This window comes from Narcine bancroftii, chromosome 4, assembly GCF_036971445.1.
Source record: "Narcine bancroftii isolate sNarBan1 chromosome 4, sNarBan1.hap1, whole genome shotgun sequence".
NCBI classification, from domain to species: domain Eukaryota; kingdom Metazoa; phylum Chordata; class Chondrichthyes; order Torpediniformes; family Narcinidae; genus Narcine; species Narcine bancroftii.
In genome coordinates, this window is record NC_091472.1 from 274,657,527 (window position 1) to 274,679,735 (window position 22,209).

The following is a 22,209-nucleotide window of genomic DNA, read 5'->3' on the forward strand; positions in this document are numbered from 1 at the left end:
GTCGCATTTGGACAAAACATAGCCACAAAATGCACTGTCACAATTTGGCAACCCCCAGAGTAATACAATCTGTCATTAAAGATAAAGTAGAACAGGGAAATGCCATTTCCTTTGATTCTCCTTCAAGACACACATTATCCTAGCTTAGAAATACATCTCCAGTTCTCCTGTGTCTCATTGTTAAATTCCAGGACTTTAACCAATAATATTGTGCAATGATTTTCACCTCAGGTTCTAAAGATCTTAATGAAAACAGATCACCATTCCCTTCAAGAATAATTATGGCTGTACATTAAATTTTGACTTTGTCATTGACACTTCCCATGAGAGAATATAAACATGCCATAATAGAACCTGCCCAAGTACTTATTGTACTTTCATGTTAATATTCTGGATTTTATCAACTGTCCAGTCCAGATCCCTGCAAGCTGAAAAGAAAAGTGCAGCGGGAGGAACCTTTCACTGATCTTGTTCATTCCTGTTCATTCTAACTTTTCTCTTTCCTGGAAATAAAACATGCTCCTTTTAATTTTTTTGCATTCTGATTTATGGGCCATCTACTAGAATCACTTTTATTTATTTTAAATTTAGACATAAAGTAGGAACAGGCCATTTCAGCCCACAAGTCTGTGCTGCCCAATTAACCTACACCCCCCCGGTACATTTCAAACAGTGGGAGGAAACCAGAGTTTCTGGGGAAAACCCAAGCAGACATGGGGTGGGGGGGGGGGGGGGGGAAACAAACAAACTGCTTACAGACAGTGTCGGATTCAAACTCCAGTCTCAATCGCTGGTGCTGTAAAGGTATTGTGTGACTTGCTTATAGAACTGGTGGTAAAGAAAATAAATGCAATTCTTGCAATAATTGCAAAAATATGAAAGCAAGGATATAATATTGAGGTTTTATCAGACCATACATAGGATTAATGTGAGCAGTTTTGGGTTCCTTATCCAAGAACAATGTGTTGGCATTGGAGAGGGTACAGAGTAGATTCACAAGAATGAGCTCTGAAATGAAAGTTACTACATGAGGAGTTCTGGGACTGTACTCATTGGAGTTTAGATGGAGGGGGATTTCATTGAAATCTATCAAACAGCAAAAGAACTGGCGAGAGTGGAAGTGGAGAGGACATGTCCTATGGGTGGGAGAGTCGGGGACAACTTCAGAATACAAAAATCTACCTTTAGAATAGAGATGAGCAATTTATTTATCCAGCAGGCAGTGAATCTGTGGAATTCAGTGACATGGACACCTGTGGACGCCAAGTCATATATTTAAGTTGGAGGGAGATAGGAATCGAGGGTTATGGAAGAAGATGAGAAAGGAAAGAGTTAACAACCTGTCAAAGTGTACCTAGGTTTTGCAACATTCTAGTAAGGCAGGCATGGCAAATCAGAAGGACCAATTAGCACAATGACCAACTGTAGCAATTTACTCTGAACCAATCAAACGAGCAGGTCTGATAAGAGGCTGTTAATCATCTGTAGTAATGGAATTTGTACTTAGTAGGAATTGCATTGGGCAAGAATGTATTGTGTGAACTTTTGATTGGGCCAAATGTAACTCCGCCCATGTTTGAACAAGACAAAGGGAAAGCTTTGAAACACGTGTTCAGTTTTCTCTGCCAGCTTTGAGAGAGAGCACTTCTGTGAAACTCTGTGCAGATAATGCACAATTCTGCAGAATAAAGGAAGTCTGACCGAGACACAAAGTTCTGGTAGCGTCATTTTGTAGAGTCCAGCGAACGAACTGGAATCCACAAAGTTAGGAGAAGGAGTTTGAAAAATACAGCAAATCAACCATAATAGAATGTTGGGCATACTCAATGTGCCAAATGGCTAATCCAATTTCTTCTGGTTTAATGTACAAAAAACCAGTGCTACATATTGTTTTGTTAACAGACCAATAATTGCATACATTGGAGAGCAAAACAGTTCTAGAGAGTGAGATACTAATGGTTATAGAGTAAAGGAAACAATTTTTTAAATTTTTTGGCTTCATTCAGGAGTCTGATATTAGCAAGAATTTAACTGGTGCTACATTATCTCATACTCAAAAAAATATTCTTCCTGACTGAAGGGGAGTGAAGAAAAAAATGACTCGGGTGGGGGGGGGGTGGTGAGAGGAATCTTTTAATATGTTAGCTGCATTTCCAAAGGAGTAGGAGTTATAGCCAGAGTCATTAAGTGGTATGTGTGATGGCCTGTGTTATCTTCACAGCCCTTTGAAGTTTCTTGCAGTCTTGGGTGAAGCAGCTCCCCATGCCACAGTGATGCATCTGCTGGGTATTGGAAGATTAAAAAAAAAACTATCAGCAAATATTGTCTTACAGATTTCAAAACACATCATTTTTCTTCGTTTGTCTCAAAAGGGATAACTTCAGTTTTTTTCCCCATTATATTTCATCTAATTCCAATATGACTCCTCGTTATCTTGTTTATGTCCTTTTTCAGACAATTCAGAAGCAAATATTAGTCTTCTGATGCATGCACTTTGGATCAAATCTTGTTGACTATGGTTGACCACTCTGAAAGGAATTACTGGTGTTCATTTGTTCCAAGACAAGTCTGAGATTTATGTATTTTGCCTCTTGATGAGATTTGATCCAATTCACTTGAATGGAAGTTCCCAACTGGAAATTGTTATTTACTTTTTGTTAATTTTACTTTTGTGTAACATTTTAATTAGATTTACTTTTCAAAAATGTTTTTGAAATAATTTAATATTCTTTGAAATGGCATTGAATTTAAATTTCTTACAAAGCCCTGATAGATTTTACACACTAGGCACTGTCCCCTATTTTTACTCCTGTCAAAGGCTAAAAGTTTCAATGATAAATATGTTGAGTCAAAGCCATATCATAGATGTAATTGTCTGTGGTACAATCAATTTCAGATTACTGAATAGCTGCAAGAGCTGGTTGTAGCTGTGCATGCAATTGCAATGGCTTGTGACCTACAGACCTAACGTCAAAGGAAGCAAGTTAAAGGAAAGTGTGATGACATTTGGAAGGCCAGTTCAGTCAAAGATATTAACATGATGATTGACAGACCACAGGACAAAGTTCAGAGGCCAATGGATAAATAAGGATTTAAAAGCACATTAATAAGCTCGGATGGAGAGGTGAACTGCCACATACATCAGGAGGACATACAGAGAATGATGAAATGGACAAGCATGTGAGCTAATTGGCTCCTGTATCAGCTCTACCACTCAATAAGACCATGTCTGTTCTATTTGTAAGCTCAGTTCCACATCCTTGAACACCCCCAGGTTATCTTTCATGGTTATGAGGAATTTAAATGATTTGGTCTGGTCTTCCTACTGCAGGTAAACATATTTCCCCAGAGGCAAGTTCATTACTTAAATGCACATTGGCAAGAGTTGTGGCTGAGACATAATCCTATGGGAATCTCTTCCCTCAGGTCCTTTGCCTGTTAATTTCATCTCAACAGGGGACAAAGTAATATTAAATTCCTGAAAATAATGATTAAAAAGTTGGAGCAGCCTGGTGCATGGGAAAAGGCAGAATAGTTTTAAATCTGACTGTGACTATTCTGTGGAAGGGTCAATATATTCAGCACCAGTCTTTACATTGCTTTGAAAAGCAGCCTTACTCTTTGTGGAGAACAAGCACATGGCCACAATAGAACAGGTGTGACATGAGTTGGACTAATCCTTGGGGGATTGTCTTGGAATTGTTTGAGGACAAGCCACTTCATGGAGTCTAGAGTTAGAGTTGTACAACTTAAAGGAGGCCTTTGAGCCCACTATATCTATGCTAATTTCATTTGCTCAAATTAGGATTGTATCCTTCAAGAACTTGCCCCTTTAGTTATCTGTCTCAATGACTCTTAAACACAGTAATTGCATCTGATTCCACCACCAAGTCCAGAAATCCTTCTCCATGTAAAAATAAAACTCACCCTTCAGTTCACCTAAATCTACGACCATGAATATATTCTGCTCTATTTTCTTTGATATATTTACCATGGGAATAGATTTTGACCATCACCCACCTCAATCTTGTTTTCTTCCATCAGGCCAGCTCAACCACCTTTACACCAGCAAAACAAGCCCAGCCCATTCAACTTTGCCCTAACGTCCTTTGATCTAGGCAATATCCTGGCTAATTTCCTTTGCACATTTGTGGGCACAATTGGATCATTCCCACAGTGCAATGACTAGAACTACAAACAGCATTCAGAGCAAGCTAATCAGTTTTTAATAAAGTTTTTTTTAATTTAAATTTTTAATTTAGAGATACATTGTGGTAACAGGGCCTTTCAGCCCCATGAGCCGATGCTGTCCAAATACACCAATTAACCTATAAATCCTGTATATTTTTGGATGGTGGGAGGAAACTGGAGCACTGGGAGGAAACCTTCCCCAGTCATGGGGAGAACATACAAAGCCCTTACAGTCAGCTTTGGAATCAAACTGGGTTACAGGCACTGTAATGCCTTTGCGCTAATCATGCTACTATGAAATTTAAAATATATTACAGGATATCCCAACTTTGATCTTCTCTGTCCCAATGAAGAGAAAATTCTTTACAAAGATTGCTTTACAAAGCAAAGATTGTTGTGCATTCTGTGTAAAAGGAAGCTTGTGGTGACGCACATCTCTGTGAGCGAACCAGCCCCATTTGTACCGCCGCGCTGGCAGGGCAACTGCAGAAGATGGCGCTGTCAGGGCTTGCTCATTGCCTCATGGCTTAGGCCACAGCTGCCACCCCTGGCCATGTGATGATGTCACAGCTGCACGGGGCTGAACTCCCGTTGGCTTTAAAGGAGCAAGAATTAAATTCAAATAAACAGTTCTACTGGAAACCCCACTGAGTCCAGTGGTGATTTCTATGTGTAGCAGTTGCTACATTGGTGACCCTGCAGAGCCCAGACAATATTTGGTCTCAAAGCATGCATCCATCGGTGATCAGCACTGTCTCTGTGAAATCCACCCCCACTTTTGGACCTATCGACTCCGCACATCTTTCAGGCAGGCGGAGGCATTTTCAACTCCAGCCGATCACCTTGGACTCCATCATGTTCTACCACGTGGTGAGTGTCCTTGATGAAGAATTGGCAGCTAGAGTGGATGACTTGATCCATGATCCTCCTGGGAAGGGCAAGTACATTATCCTCAAAACCCTCCTCCTCAGCACTTTTGAACTCTCCCATCGGTAGCGTGAGGCCAGGCTGATGCACTTCAATGGCCTGGGGGACAGAGCACCGTCTGCCTTGATGGATGACATGCTCGCACTGGCAGATGTTCAAAAACCCTGCCTGATATTTGACCAAGCCTTCCTCGAACCAATGCCAAAAGACATCCAGCTCCTGCTAGCAGATGAGGACTTCTCAAACCCCAGGAAGGTCGCAACCTGCGCCAACGTGTTGTGGCAGATGAAGCGAAAGAATGAGGCTACCATGAACCAGGTTGCCCACCCTAAGCCCAGCCCTCAGACAGAAGACAGAGGAGCACCAGTCAACTTGGTCCTTCTATCACCAGTGCTGGGGTGCACAAGCCCGCAAATACTGCCAACCCTGCTCATACCAGGGAAACGATTGGGCCAGTCACCACTGAACAAGACCAATGGAGGGAGTTTCCTGGTGGACACCAGAGCAGAGTTGAGCATGCTGCCCCCAACCACCCTTGAGACCCGCACAAGACCTGATCCTGCTTGGCATTTGAACAGCTCAGAAAGAAGATCTCCAAGTTTTGTCCGTAGAACTCCTCTATGGTGCACTGCTGTCACTACAAGGAGAGTTTCTTGGCGCAGACGCTGAGACTGGAGCTGAGATCCCAACGCTACTTGCGGACGTCCACAGCAAGCTTGCCTCATTAACATCCCCACCACCTACCTGCCATGCATGCACCCAGAGAGCGTCCCTAAAGAGCTGGACTCAGCAGAGTTCATCCAGGGGTGGCCCGCACCTGGCCTCCCTGCAGGACCCATATGATGGCCCATACAAAGTCCTCCAGTGATTTGGAAAACCCTTTACTCAGGACATTGGGGGCAGGGAGGGAACTTTCACAGTTGACCAGCCCATGCAGACAGAAGGGCCAGCTGCCCAAGCGGAGGGACATATAAGCCAATTCTGGGGGGGTGGGGGGGGGGGTTGTGTGGCAAACCACATCTCTATGAGTGAACTGGCCCCCTTTGTACCACCACTCTGGCAGGGCAGCTGCAGAAGATGGAGCTGTCAGGGATTGCTCATTGCCTCATGGCTTAGGCCACAGCTTGTGCCCCAGGCCACGTGATAACATCACCGCTGCGTGGGGCAGAACTCCTGTTGGCATTAAAGGGGTGCACGCAAAATTCAAATAAACAGTTCTTCTGGAAACCCCACCGAGTCCAGTGATGTTTTCTGTATGTAGCAGTCACGACAACCTCACGTTATACACCTTCTTCATTATCTGATCCACTCGTATTACTACTCAGGGAACTATGAAAATGGACCTTAGATCTTGCTCTGCTCAACAACATTCCTTAGCACTCTTCCATTTCTATGTCTAACCCCACTTCAAACTCCAGTAGTTTGTCAGATACATACATCTGGACTAACCAAGAGTTTGGTGCAATCATTTAAAAAGGATACATATTGCACTTTTCAAGATAGTGTTCTGACAAGTCAATACAATGAACAGAGAAAAGAATGTCAGATGAAACTATAGCTCCTACAGCATACATTAAATTAGCAGCTTCAAATCTCCCCACAAATGTGCATTTCCAGGTTTTTGAGAGACAATGCTAGAAAAATACAAAAAGATGTAGAAGTAAAATGCTCCAATAATTGAGTAAAATTGGTCAGCACGGAGCTCAGCTTGAAAGCTTCACACAAAAAAATAAATGGAAGAATGCAAACAAACTGAACACCAGAAAATGGGTGTAAATAGAAGAAAGTTCAAACCATAGCAATTCCCAGGTAATCAAGTCATAAAATCTTCAAGTTAATTACTCCATTAAGATTTATGGATGCACAAGGCATTCCTTAATGGCATCATAAAACTATTTGGAAACCTCAACCCAATTAGTTTAACATCTAATGGGACATAAATATGTCACATCTTTCAATTAGTATAGAACAAAGAAAAATCAAGAAACCTTAATGGCTATATTTTTAAAAAAATTCTGGCTTGTGCTCGGGCCCAGCTTTGTCACAGACAAATTAACAAGGAGAGAAATGAACCCTTCTTAGGGAATTAAAGCAAAATTGCAGAAAACATTCAGCAGGTGAGGCAAATTCTTTGGATCATCACTTCCTCCATGGGGATTATCAACACACAAGCACCTCAAAGCTTCAGGCTTAGTCCCCTTCCCTACTCAGGGCTGCAGAGCCAAATTTGACTCCAACACAAACTACAAATTTGTTGATGACATCACAATAGTTGTCTGAATGACTGGAAACATTGAGCCAGAATGAAGATCACAAACCTGGTTAAAATGGTGCAGGAACAATAATCTTGCTCTCAACATCACCAAGATCAAGGAGCTTATTGTTTATTTTAGTAAGGAGAAGATGGGGGACAATGCCACCTATCTGCATTGATGAGATGGAGGTGGAGAGAGTTAGCACTCATCTTCCCTGAGGTCCATATTTCAGAAGACTTCTCCGAGACCCAGTACATTGAGGCAACTGTGAAGGTGGTACACAAATATCTGTACTTTACAAGTAGCTGGAGGAGATTTGGCATGTTGTCCTTAATGTTTCTACTGATGCACTGTGTAAGGTCTACTAACTAATTACATCACAGCTTGGGTTTGGGAAGTTTGACTGCCGAGAAACACAGAAGCATGGCATGGTTGGCATACTGGTTGCCTTTAAAGTGCCAACAATTGGGACCAGACCAAGGTTTAAAGTGCCAACAATTGGGACCAGACCAAGGTTTAAAGTGCCAACAATTGGGACCAGACCAAGGTTTAAAGTGCCAACAATTGGGACCAGACCAAGGTTTGAATCAAGTGCTGTAAGGAGTTTATAGGTTCTCCCATTCTGTGTGGGTTATCTCTGGGGTTTTGGTATCCTCCCACCATTCAATACATACTGGGGGTGTAGGCTAATGGGGTGCAAATTGTACAGCATGGACTCTTGGGCCAAAATGGCCTGTAACCGTGCTACAGGTCTTTAAAAAAAAACAAAGCCAGATCCATCACAGCCATGGATCGCCCATCAATTGAAAGCATCAGTGTGAAGCACTTCCTCAAAAAGGCAGCCAACATTATAAAGGAACCCCATCACCCCAATCATAACCTCTTCTCACTTCAACCTCTAGTAGACGATACAGAAGCTCGAGGACCAGCACCTCGAGTTTCAAAAATTTCATTTCCAATAGCTAACAGACTCTTGAACCTCCTCTTGATACATTAATCAGAGACTGCTCCAACAACACAAAAGAAGTCTCTGCACTATTGCTTGTTAACTTTTATTGCTTTAGGATAACTGATTATATAGCTTTTAAAAAAAATGTATCATCTCTTTTTAAATTAAGTATACTATTGCAGTTGCACCTTAAATTGTTTTTGTAGTTTCTTTTTTTTCCTTTCACAAGGTACCTGTTCAGCAGCAGGCCAATAATCTCTCCACATGTACAATGTATAGATAACAAACTAATCATTACTGAACAAGGACTGATACCTTTTCAGGTCAAGCAACTTAAAAAATAGGGACACAAAGAAAATTAGTTTTAAATTATAGAATAAATGGCATTGGGGGTAGGGGAGACATTGATGAGCAAAAGGGAATATCTCTGACAGAGAACTATTCTGTCTTATCCAAATCTCTCTTCATGCATCATAACATTTCAGTTTGTATAGATTGTCTTCAGCCTGAAAAATTAACTCGCCTTTTATTTCTCCAGATGCTGCCTGACCATATTTATTTTCACATCCATTTTACAGGACCTGCTGTCAAACTCTTGAAAATCCATGTGATCATCAATTGAAATTATAGAATAAAAGTGGATTGGGCAGACCCAGAAGTAGACACTTTGGGAAGTGTCAAGCCCTGATGAGAGTTACAGAAAACACACTACTGGGTCCTGTAGCCTTTCAAGTCAAGTCCAATTTATTGTCATCTCATCGTGAAAGTCCAACCTGATGGAACAACATTCTCTGGTCCTCGGTACAAAACATGCAACCAATATAACACATACAAACAATACATATGCAGGACAAGTATTTCATCAATACAAACAAATAAATAAATATAGATAGTGCTTTGTACATATGAGTATTGGATAGTTAGTGTGAACAGTTCCTTTGGTTGTTCTGTAGCCTCACCATCCATATGAATAAGCTGGTGCTAGCTCAGATACTGCTGTAACTCTTCCGTGAAAGATGCTGTGTGCATGGTGAAAGTAGTCCTCAATTATTTAGCGCAACCTCACTTTCTTGCCTTTCATCGAGATCATGTGCCATCTTCCTCCACTGAATTGCTAAGTAGGGTTGGAGAGGGAAACCGATGGAGTGAAAGAAATCGAGAAAATTTAAGGTGCCTTACACAATGGTTGGTAGTGATAGAGCAACAACCCTACATGTTTGGTGAACAGAAATCAATCATAGCCATGGGTGCTGGAATTTGAACTTCTGTTTCAGCTCATATTCTCCCATTTCCACCCACATCCAAAAAAAGGGTCAGTTAGTTAACTGCCCATTGCAAATCATACTTATTATAAGTGTTTGGCAGAAAAATCAGGATCAAGTTGATGGGGATGTGAGGGAGAATAGATTTTAGTGAAATGTTAAGAAATGAGATTGATAGGAATGCTCAGCTCAGGCAAGGACTTGATGGGTTAAAATGGCCTCCTTTGTGACTCATCAAATACACAACAATATGAATCAGGAGACATTTTGTTTAAGTGGCAAGGAGAAAGTCAGGAAATGACAGGCAGCCATGGACTGGTCCTTCTTGCATTGATAAGGAAAACTGTGCCTTCCATTGGATAAATGGGAGGATAGAGAATAGGAAGAATTTAAAAAAATAAAACTGAGTAAAAGAGCTTGGCCCTCCCAACTACTAAACCTATAGATCATTTCACAAAACAATGAAGCTAGATTTGGGTTGATCTGATTGAATGATATCCATGAAATGTATTGTTACACTAAATGCAAAGCTTCCACCAGCTGAGCTTGAAAGCAGAATACATTTTCACATTTAATATAGTTTTCAGAGCTTATAACATTTTTCAGTCCAGTAGTCATGATGTGAAATGAATTTAAAAACTTAAGATTGAAAATTGTCTTCAGCTGCAGCCCCACACCACAAGCTTTTATGGAATGCACTCCAAGGTGCAGGGAAATTACATTATGATCATTGTAACAGCTCTGGACTCAAAAATAATATAATCTAGCATCTGCTTGCATCCAAGATACTTGCACAATAGTCAAGATCAAATGTATTTCTAATAGCACAGCAGTTAGCAACCCATGGAATTAAAGGCAGTCAGAATTTGCAGAATCAACCAAAATGCAGGATTAGCACAATTTATTGTTGTCAATAAGGTAGTTGCATCACACTCTTGCAAACTTTCAACTTTATAATCGCTTCAGGGAAAAAAGTTTCTGAAGTGACACAGGAGAATGCAAAAAGGAAAATCTCACTAACAGTTGTGGAGGACTTAATAGCAATACAGTAAAACTCCTGGTATCCAGCTCCTATGGGGATTGGTAGATGCCAGAGAAGTGTATTTTCCAGTTGCTTAAGACGCACTCTTACAATACCCAACTAATAAAGCTATATTAAGAATAAACAGTTTCAAAGGCAAAATTAATATCCTGACACTGAAAAAAACTTCACTTGAATGCATAAAGAATTTGACTTTATTTTCAGTCACATTCTTTGAAAACATTTAACCCTCATTGCATCTGCAGGTTCCTCCCCTCCATGGACCCGCCTGAAGGATGAACAATAACATTAAAGATAATTAACCTCCCCCCCCCCAACCAAAATTTACAGCTAAAGCCTCTGACCATAGCAACTCAAAGAGAATCACTCCAACAGCGAGGAAATCTTCATCCTGGGCAAAACCAATGGTGATTCACACAATTTTATTGAAACAGCTGCGTCAAGCAAAGCACAAACCAAGGCACGCCGGTGGCAGAATATTTGCTCCTATCTTCAAAGGTTAATGTGTTACTTCAGAGAATATTTACTTGTGCAATTTTAAACTCATGTATTTTTATCTTTTATTTTATTCTTATTTATTTTAATTTTTAAATTTATTTTCCTCAATCTTTTTGCCAGTTGCTTAAGGCTGCTGCTTCCAAATACCACTGTTTTTACTGAACTTAAATTATTTATTGCACAGATCCTCCTCCAAGGCCATACACATCATCTTTAAGAATAACAGAGGGCACTCTGCTGGGGTTATTTTATAGGTCTCCCAATCATTAGGATAAGTAGAACAGGAGTGTAATTAAGGAAAGGTGCAAAACAATAATTACACCAGTGGGCAATTTAATCTTTCATGATATTCTCTGGCATTGCCTTGCTGCAAAGGGCTTAGATGAGGGAGATAATACATTAAGTGTTTCTAAGAAACTTCTTCAGAGATGATATGTGCAACATCCCATTAGAGTGGCAGCAGCTAATCTTAGGAAATGAAACCAGACAGGAGTGAAAGTGAAATTGGCTTTGGGACCACAAGGTAGTTATGAAAAGAAGCAAGGTTGCTTCTTAAGTCTTGAAATGGGGGAGGAAGGTGGATTTCAATCGTGTGAGAGAAAAAAAAATTAAGATTGGGAATCATTCTTTGTCGGCAAAATGACAGTTGACAAGTGGGAACCTTTTTAAAAGGGTTAGTAAGAGTTTAGGGCCAGCATATATGGGTAAATGGCAAAGAAAAAAAATTGGGGAAAACATGGATAATATAGGATGTTGGTTGATCATGAATAGCAAAAATCTAGCAGCTTATAGGCATCTGGATGCAAATTTATTTCTTGAGGAATATGAAGAATGTAAAACTTGAGGGTAAAAAGAGATGAGAATCATATGACCCCAAGACATTTCCCCATCATCGTCAATGAAGACCCTCGACATTAGTCACTTGATGATCTTCTCAATAAGTACAGGACCGCCAGCCTTGTAGATCTCTGCAGGTACAGCATCTGCCCCTGGGGCTTTGCCACTGGATAGTTGGTTGGCAGCTTTCGTGACTTTGGTGGATCGTCTATGGTGCTATTGATGTCCACCTGGGGAATTCTGGCCATCGCCTCATCATTGATAGATGGTCAGTTGAGGGTGGCTTTAAAGTATTCAGCCCATCTATGCAGGATCTGAGCCTTCTCTGTAATGAGAGTTGTACCATATGCACTCACCATATGGTGAGGTGGTGGGGACTTCCAAGAGAATAAGGTCTGTAGAGTGTTGAGAGGTTCATAGAAAGGTTTCAAGTTGCTTCTGTCAGCGTATCCCTGTATTTCATCTGCCTTGGTGCTCAGCCAGGCATTTTGCATTTCACGCAGTTTATTCTGGATTGTTCTGCGAGCACCAGTGAAGGTGCTTTTTTCTTGGCAGCTGATGATGGACTGTTCTGATGGGCACGACGATGAAGGTGGTGGTTTTCAACAAGTAGAGCCTGGATCTCCTCATCGAATCAGTAATGCTGCTTGCAGGTAGAAGGCCCTAGCATCTTCAGTGCAGATAAACTGACAGCAACCCTGAAGCATCCCCAGTTGTCCTCATTGCTGCCTGCAAGGTGTAGGTCAGTAAGTTATGCTTGTAAGACTTCAGCCAATGCTGTAGCTATGCTGGGGATCTTCAGTCTGGCTACATTGATTCTTTTCATGGCCTTGCTTCCTTGTGGCCACCTGTTGAGTCTGATCCAGAGCTTCATTTTAAAATCAATGAGCCTGTGATCTGTCCAACAGTCAACATCACACATGGCCTTTATCATGCAGACATCCTGCCTATCTTTTCTCCTGACAATTACATAGTCAATAAGATGCCAATGCACCCAGGAGGTGTTGTTGAGGGTAGGTAGGAGGAAAGTTATGTTAATGATTGATGCACAATCAATTACACAAAGTCTGAAAGTTGCCGGAAGTGAAGGTTGTTATTTGCAAGAGTGTTGGTTGCTCACACTGATCCAGACTCAAACTGGGGGCAGGCTTGTGGCCTGACAGCCTTTATGGGGGAAAAGGGGAGGAGTCACAAACTGGCCAGTGAAAGCAGGATCAAACCATGAAAGGTCATGTTATTTACATATAACCGATATGTACAATAGTGGTTTCATCACAGTGTTGAGGAATTTGTATGCTGCACAGGTATTTAGTAAGGGTAGGGTATTACTGTTACCTTTGCCCACTCCATATCTCCCAATGACTCCCTGCCAGGCTGCAAAGTCACAGCCTACTCTTGCACTGAAGTTGCCAGGCAAGATCAGCTTGTCAGTGCTGCTCACTGCTGATAGAAGGGCATCAAATTCTTAATAAAACTGGCTTTTCATCCTGTCTGTGTTGGTCATTGTGGTTTCATAGGTGTTGATCAGGCTAGCTTGACTTCTGCTCTTCAGCAGAAGCTGGAACGTCACGAGCCGGTTGCTCACACTCTCAGAGAGACTGACATGTTGCCGAACAAGGTGACTCCTGATGGCTAATCCAACTCCAGCATGACACTAATCACTGCCACAGCCACTCAAGAAAAAAGTGTATCCATCTCTAGCTTCAGTCAGATAACCTTTGTTGGCAAGATGAAGAATATAAAACTTAAGAGGGTAAAGAGAGACCAGGATAATAAGAACTCCAAGACACTCTACAAGTACATCAAGAGCAAGAGGGGAGCTAGGAAAGGAGTGCACTAAAGGAATGTGAATACAGATACACAATCCTTTATCCGGAACCCTTGGGGGACAGTGTGTTCTGAATTTTTCCAGATTTCGGAAAGCCCACCCGATTTGTGCTGCCGTATGCATACCCCGCCCCCTTCCAGTCTCTCTACCATCTCCCCAACTCCCCCTCACCTGCCCGACTCACACTGTCGGTCTCTCCCTCCTGGTCTCTCACCTGCTCGACTCGTACTGCCGGTTTCTCCCTGCTGGTCTGTCACCCGCCCGACTCGCGCTGACAGTCTTCTCCCCCCCCCCCCCCCACCTCCACCTCACCTGCCCAACTCACGCTGCCATGTCTCTCCCCACTTGCCGGATTTTGGAGCTTTCCTGATTTTAGATGTCCAGATAAAGGATCGTGTACCTGTAAACAAATTTACTTAAAGGATCAAGACCATTGTACATTGAACATGGCAACACAGTAGATAGGGTGACAAAGGAGGCATTACAGCATGCTCACCTTTACAGTTCAGTACAAAATGAAAAGATGGGACATTATGTTTCAACTTTACAAACATCGGTTTAATGCTTTTTTAAAATCACGATTCAATGGCAAAGGAGACTAGGTCAGTGATCTATCACTTTATAGAATTAATCAACATTAGCATTTGGAAACCAGAAGCTACTTGACATCCTGAATTGTGAACATTTTTGTAAAAACCTACTTTTCTTTCAACAAGTTTGCATGGTTTTTCCATTATTTTCAATTGTTATTTTTGTGGCTGATGAGTCTTCTCATTTTCAATCGACAGCAGCAAAATTATTCAGTTTGTGAAAACAAGGGAAGCTGCTTTGACCTTAACATGCACAATGATTATTTATAGTTCATGAAAACATTAATCAAGGCACAAGGGTTGAACAATGTTCCACTTGCCGAGGAAACCTCCCGGGGGAATCTGCGGCAGCGAAGGGGATGTGTTGGGGATGGGCAATAATGTTGCAGCCAGCAGTTATTTTAGTAAGAATTAAACATTATTTTAATGCTTTAAAAGCCTTCCCTTGTTGTTTGTTGCTGTTTAAACATTGATACAAGTGATTTGCTGTGGCTGCTAGGCTATTTAACAAATGGCCAGTTATCCAAAGGAAAACATTTAACCGACATAGCCCCAGTCCCGATAATTTTGGATAATCACAGTTGTAACATACAATAATTTTTAAATACAAGGTCCATCACCTCACAGGTATGAATGAGTAAAATTATAGTTGTTTGTTCTGTCTTCTTGCATGCATAAAGGCAAATCTAAACAATCCTTCTTGGTGAGAATTCACTTCAATCTCTTCTAACAGTTTGGATTCTGTGCTTTTGATGAGGCCTCCTCCACACTGATCATACCGAGTGTTGTGCTCAATCCACAATGGTAATTTCAGACCTCAAGGTCATAATTTTAACACTTTCCCACACCCACAGCAACCCATCTGACTGTCTCCTTTGCTGCGTAGAGTCCAAAAACAAACTGAAAACACTCCTCATGCCAATTCGGTCATTCACAATTCAATGATACAAACATTTTCCTAGTGTCAGTTAACCCACACACAATAACCTGACCAGCTAATTTTCTTCCTTCACACTGCGATTCCTGTTCTCTTCAGTTCTGATGCATGCTCTCAATCAAAAATATCTTCCTCCACAGATGCTTTTTGACCCATTGTATTCTTCCAGTGTTCTGTTTGTTGTGTTCTAAATCCCAAACCCTCACTAAGATGTGCTGACTGCATGCTGCAACTCAACTACTCAGATACTTAAAAGTCAAACAATTCCCTCCTATCTCCCACCCTCACCCAACAATCAACCCCCAACCCCAACCTGAGTTCTCAAGTTCCTTTCTTGAGGATAGTTCACTAGAGACAAGTCATAGGAATTTGATAAGTAAAATTGAAGGAATAGGGCAATGAAGAAATCTTTGTCGACTCCAATCCTTGCTGGATTTAGCTTTTCTACAAATCTGTTGAGTAGGATAAGGGTTTGCATGCTGCCACGAAACACATTCGATTTGAATAGAACATTGCATCACAGTACAGGCCTTTCGGCCCTCAATATTCTGCTCACCCATATATTCCTAGGAAAAAAAGTACTAAACCATTCCTACCTAACACCCCTCTATTTTTCTTGTGTCCATCTGCCTGTGCAAAAGTCATTTGAATGTCACTAATGTTTCAGCCTCCACCATCACCCCTGGGAAGGCATTCTAGGCACATACTACTGTTTTTTTTTTAAATTAGATCTCTATTAAGTCTCCTCTCATCCAATAACATTAGTAGGAAGGGTTAACTGTATTAAGATGAATATTTTTTCCATGAATACAGTATCATTTATAAACCTTACCAATACTAATCACACCAAGTTTTTTTTTCAAGAATTAAATAAATATGTAAGGATATTTATTTGGAAGGAAACTGTCAAGAGTTTCTATAGAAAGATTAATAATGGAAATATGAATTGGGAAGTTTACAGCTTTCTACTTTTAAGAATTATTATCAGGCTTAAATGAGATTTCTTACATTTTTTTGAGGGATAAGGAAAACTGGCCTGGGTCAAAATAGAGGTGGAGAAAATAGGAGAGAAATCAGCAGAGAAATGTATATACAAATGGGATTCAAAGTTAATAACCAGCATGAAAGAAGCACCATTGTTGAAACATTTGATTTCTATCTGGAATAAGATAAATAACAAAATTGGAACAAAAAGCACATCACCCAAGACACCTTTGATTCAAAATAATATCATAGCTTTTATAAAAGATAACCAAATTTTTAAATATTTGGTTTCACAAAGGCAGTAAAAACATTTATTGTTATGAACAAGATCATTTGATGTCATTTCAACAATTAAGGAATAAATATGGAATAACCCAGAATATTTTTTTTTCCATCTTCAACTGAGAGGATATTTCCAGGAAAAATTAGGTCCAATAATGTTTTTAACTGGCTTGTAGTGAGCTCGAATCTCATCAGGAGTGGTAATATTAAATTTATTTCTGCAATGTACATTTTATTAAAAACAGGTACTATTAAACAGGAAGTCCATAAATCTAAACAGAAATGAAAGGTTGATCTAAATATCAAAATTGAGAAAAGATGGTCAGATCTTGGTTGAGATTGTATGACAAGCATTATAAATGTAAGGTATAGATTCAATTACCTCCATCAATTATATTTAATGCCACAAAAATTGAATAGAATGAAATCAGACTTATCAGATAAATGTTTAAAATGTGTTGAAGAGAGGAACATTTTGCATTCTATTTGGTCAGGTTCTAAAACAAGGCCTTTTTGGGTGGACAGGATTTTTTTTTTTTTAAAGAGCAAATTACAGGTACCGCATTTCCACAAAAATCTAGACTTTTTTTTTAAACTGGGAAATATAGAAGGAACAAGATGCAAATTAAAATTATCAGTGTTTCAAATGAAATTTAGCATAATAGCATTAGTGGTGGCAAGGAAGTAACTTGGAAATCAGGTGCATTTTTAGGTCGGGAGAAATGAATGGCAGAAATTCAAAGTTGTATTCCATTTAAGAAAATTGCATACAAGAAATAAATATGACCTTTTTTGGAAATCTGGAGCCCACATATGCAAAGTTTAAGAGTAAATATGTAAAAATGTACTTTCAGTCTCTTGAGACCTGTGTTAATCTTCTTCCATAAAACAACCATATGAATACTGTGGGATCCCAGTGTGCAAACCAATCCATTGAGCAATCCAGGAAACTATTTTCTTATTTCCATTCTATACTTCATATGACTATGTATATCATTTATATTTTTTTTGTGCAGCAGGGAGAGATAGATGGGAAGGCAAGATTGGGTTAAATCCATCATGTAACCACTGTATTTTTTAAAAACTTAATCACCACTGTTTTATTTAAAAGTTTATCAATTACATGTATGGATTTTTTTTTTAATATTAAAAAAAAACTCCAAATTGGGAAAATGGCCACCTAAAACTAGTGGAAAGTGAATACAGGTTGTGTTTTTTTTCCAAAATTTTGTTTCGACTTTAAAATTTTTTTTTCAGATGTCATTTTGTTGATTAAACACTTTTCTCATGGTCAAGTGCTTTATACTTCGCCTTGAATGAAATCATGAATTAAACTCTAAACAAATCCTTTCACTGTGATCCTACAATAGTGAGATTGGCATTGTAAAATGATTGATGGGAATGTCATTTCTCGGACACAGGTTTCAGTTCAAAACTAATCTGTGGGTTTCCTTGATCTACATGAGGTAACAGTAGAAGAGAGCAGTATTGTTCTACCTCTCATTAAACCCAGAGATGGAGAAAGGCCAGAAAATCATTTTCCTTATGATTGACTATATTCCATATTCAAAAACTGCATTACTCAAAATAAGTGCCCAGTACAGCAATAATTCCAACTTTAAGCATTAATTTCTTTTTTTAAATAATCAATAAACCATGTATGGCAAATGTTCCAACTAGACGTTGATGTTGTTTTGGAATTGCTGGAAAAGGTGAGAAGGTTGCCTCAAGTCATGGCCCTTAGTTACTTTAAAAATCCCATGTTTTGATATTAATTTTTAACTGATTGCTTTGGTTGAGAAAACAAAATAATGATGACAGTGTCATCTTAATCTCATTCAGAATAGTTTGCAGAGCAAATGTATCAATAAAATGCATTGTACAAAACAAAGAGGCCTTTCTCCCCCACCCCTTTAGTATTCTTATGTGCCCAACTCAACTCTGATCACTCTTACTTCCCATATGAGTGCTATTAATGCCACAATCAGTCCTCGACCAGTTATTCACCTCCACCCTTATTCTTCAGCATTCTTTATTTTCTTTACTAATTCCAGAAAAGCAGGACTAATCCAAACCACCTTTTCAGATAGCAAAGTAATTTTAGGCCAAGGACTCTCAACTTCATCTCAGCAGTAGCAACCACACCTTGAGGTATAGATATGCTGAGTAGAATGGCTCTGGCCAACATATGGTGGACATTTGTTGCTGATGAACTTGTCAAATATTACTGGATTTTCAATCCAGTTGTGTAGATATACACTTTCTGGTTGGTGCTTTTTACAATGGTGAACAACATAAAAGATATTCTGTGTGTGAGTGACTGTGCCTATTGAACAGCTGAGGCGGAGATGACTTGTTGTTCAATACTATTTTAAGCAGTGATTGAAGTGGGATCTGAAGCTTGAATTAAATCTTAGTGAAACGCAAGCATAAAGTGCAAGCAATTAAATAGGTGCAAGGCTGTCTGTTTTGTGTAGGCGAGCAAAGATTAAGATAGCAGGTAACACATTCAACTATCAGGATCAGTGCTGGGTTGACAACAATAGCATTTAGTGTGGACTCACTTTGACATCTTATCGCATTCTTCCATGTTAAATCCTACTCCTACAAAGCTAGCAGGACCTATAGCTCATATCAGCGTGATCTCTTTTCCACAAAGCTCAACTCTGGACATGCCACCACATGTTCCTTCTCCATTGAATTAGCATCATTCTTCAGCTATATGTTGTCCCGCTTGGTCCAGTCACTTTGCACCTACGTCCAGGACCCTCTACATGCTCTTCATTATCAGCAAATTCCAGTTCCCTGGCCTATACCTCCCCATTCTCACTACGAATTTTCAGTACCAATGGACTTCCATCCTCCCCAAAGGCCTCAAGGTTCTCCATTTCTTCCTCAATAACATAACCCCCTCCACTAGGCACCAGTCCTCAACCACCTCCTTTGGCTACTCCGACATTCCTCAAATCAAAGGTGTAGCTATGGGTACAAATGCCTGTTGGATATGTGGAGCAATTCATGCTGCAACCCAACACAAGCAAGCATCTTCAACCTTTTTTCTATTACAATTATTACTTTATTGGTGCTGCTTACTGCACCCATGAGTTTGTCAAATTTATCCACTTTGCTGCCAACATGCACCATGACCTCAAATTCACTTGATCCATCTCCAGTAACTCTCTCCCCTTTCAATTGATTTGTCTCCATTTTGAGAGACAAAATATGCATGGTCATCTTCTATTGTATTCCACTTGGTCCAAAAGTAACACACTACCACACTTACCTTAATTAAACATCTTCCCTCCCTGTCAAGCAAGGATTTTCCTTTCTATCAGTTCCTCTGTCTTTACTTCAACTGCTCCTAGGATTAAGATTTCCATTCCAAGACATCCAAGATGCTCTTCCTCAGAAAACTGGACTTCCTTTACTGCCAATGATTCAGTCCTCACCTGTATTGTGCATCTGGCCTCATCCTTAACCCATCCCCACCTTCCCAACCTAACAAAGACAGGGTTCCTCTCATCATTCCTACTACTCCAATAGTTTACTCCCTGCAACTTCCACCACTTGCAATGGGATCCTACCATCAGACACTTGCAATGGGATCCTACCATCAGACACTTTCCCCTCCCCTCCATGCAAAATTGTATCCACTGAAAATCTCTTATCCCTTCCCTCTAATCACTCTCCAGTACACTTGCACCTATGCCTCCTGCACCATTCAGAGCCTCAAATTGTCCTTTCAACTCTTCTGTCATTTATTGACTCCAGTTCTCCTGATATGGCCTCAGTGTGACTGGATTTAGACTGGGATGTAGTTTTGTTGAGCACCTTTGCTCTGTCCAATGCAAGTGCAAAGCCCTCAGAGTGGGCAACAATTATATATCCACACATTATTCCCACATCAACATGTTCATTCATGGTCTCCTGTATTTCCAAGTTGAGGCCAACCAACATCTTGTATATGCATCTCAGCAATGTCCAACCAGATGGCATCAGTAGCAACTTCTCCAATTTATGTTAACCCTCTTCCTCGGCCCCTCCCTTATTCCTCGGCCCCTCCCTTATTCCTCGGCCCCTCCCTTATTCCTCGGCCCCTCCCTTATTCCTCGGCCCCTCCCTTATTCCTCGGCCCCTCCCTTATTCCTCGGCCCCTCCCTTATTCCTCGGCCCCTCCCTTATTCCTCGGCCCCTCCCTTATTCCTCGGCCCCTCCCTTATTCCTCGGCCCCTCCCTTATTCCTCGGCCCCTCCCTTATTCCTCGGCCCCTCCCTTATTCCTCGGCCCCTCCCTTATTCCTCGGCCCCTCCCTTATTCCTCGGCCCCTCCCTTATTCCTCGGCCCCTCCCTTATTCCTCGGCCCCTCCCTTATTCCTCGGCCCCTCCCTTATTCCTCGGCCCCTCCCTTATTCCTCGGCCCCTCCCTTATTCCTCGGCCCCTCCCTTATTCCTCGGCCCCTCCCTTATTCCTCGGCCCCTCCCTTATTCCTCGGCCCCTCCCTTATTCCTCGGCCCCTCCCTTATTCCTCGGCCCCTCCCTTATTCCTCGGCCCCTCCCTTATTCCTCGGCCCCTCCCTTATTCCTCGGCCCCTCCCTTATTCCTCGGCCCCTCCCTTATTCCTCGGCCCCTCCCTTATTCCTCGGCCCCTCCCTTATTCCTCGGCCCCTCCCTTATTCCTCGGCCCCTCCCTTATTCCTCGGCCCCTCCCTTATTCCTCGGCCCCTCCCTTATTCCTCGGCCCCTCCCTTATTCCTCGGCCCCTCCCTTATTCCTCGGCCCCTCCCTTATTCCTCGGCCCCTCCCTTATTCCTCGGCCCCTCCCTTATTCCTCGGCCCCTCCCTTATTCCTCGGCCCCTCCCTTATTCCTCGGCCCCTCCCTTATTCCTCGGCCCCTCCCTTATTCCACGTCGACAGCTGTTCATTTCCTTCTATCAGAGAGTCACCATTCTTAGCCCTCTCCCCCCATCACCTCAACTTCTTTCACCACCCCCCCACCCCCAGACCTGCCTCCAACCAATCTTTTTTATTACATCATATCCAGCTGTTACCCCCCCGCCTCCCGCCCCCCCGCCACCACCACACATCTTTTTATACATCTTTTTTAAGCACTCAGGACCCAGGCTGATGCATGATGAATGAATGTAGAATTTCTGCAGAACTTGTGTGCTGCAGAAAGATTTCGAATCAATTTTCAATGATTCAATGCCAGTGCACATTCTCCATTACCTAGGTTTGGTGATGGGGCATGGCAGGTAGAGAAATAAAGTTGGAGGATGTAAACAGAAAACAATGTTATAAATTTAGACCATCAGCACATTAATAGGCCTTCGACTCCATGCCCCCCAAATTCCCCAATTAACCTGCAGCCCCCATATGGTTTGAATGGTGGTAGGAAACCAGAGCACTCAGGAAAATACTGACACAAGGAGAATATACAATCTCCTTACAGATAGTGGCAGATTCGAACCTGAGTCACTGGCGCTGCAAATAATTTTACATTAAATACAACACTAAATGTGCTGACCCTTTTAAGTTGTTTTTATTTAAAATCTGCATTACTAAAAAGGAGAATGTGTGGAGTAGAATATCGTCTCAATGCAAGACATGGAAAAAAACCAACAAAA

General features: G+C 41.2%; 1 protein-coding gene and 2 long non-coding RNA genes across 32 annotated transcripts in view; 2 read left to right on the forward strand and 1 right to left on the reverse strand.

Moving 5' to 3' along the window:
- Positions 1-22,209, reverse strand: part of kynu (kynureninase) — a 207,536-nt gene that overhangs the window by 172,971 nt on the left and 12,356 nt on the right. For 5 of the 30 annotated variants that reach the window (XM_069935068.1, XM_069935060.1, XM_069935061.1 and 2 more), the window contains one exon: positions 757-2,282. The exons of 15 other annotated variants lie outside the window; for them this stretch is intronic. Coding sequence is in view for 1 of the 15 variants with exons in the window: in XM_069935071.1 (XP_069791172.1) it covers positions 14,115-14,122 (8 nt within the window). In the remaining 14 variants the exon portion in view is untranslated. Of the gene's footprint in view, positions 1-756; positions 2,283-14,101; positions 14,190-14,999; positions 15,171-22,209 lie in introns of those variants that run through there. 10 more of the 30 variants (XM_069935070.1, XM_069935064.1, XM_069935063.1 and 7 more) reach the window with 7 other exon arrangements.
- LOC138761988 (uncharacterized) overlaps positions 1-22,209 on the forward strand; it is a 53,603-nt gene that overhangs the window by 30,187 nt on the left and 1,207 nt on the right. The gene's annotated exons all lie outside the window — the stretch shown is intronic.
- Positions 7,227-9,224, forward strand: LOC138761987 (uncharacterized). Its single transcript, XR_011356685.1, has 2 exons — positions 7,227-7,646; positions 8,901-9,224. It is a non-coding gene; the product is annotated as an uncharacterized lncRNA (long non-coding RNA).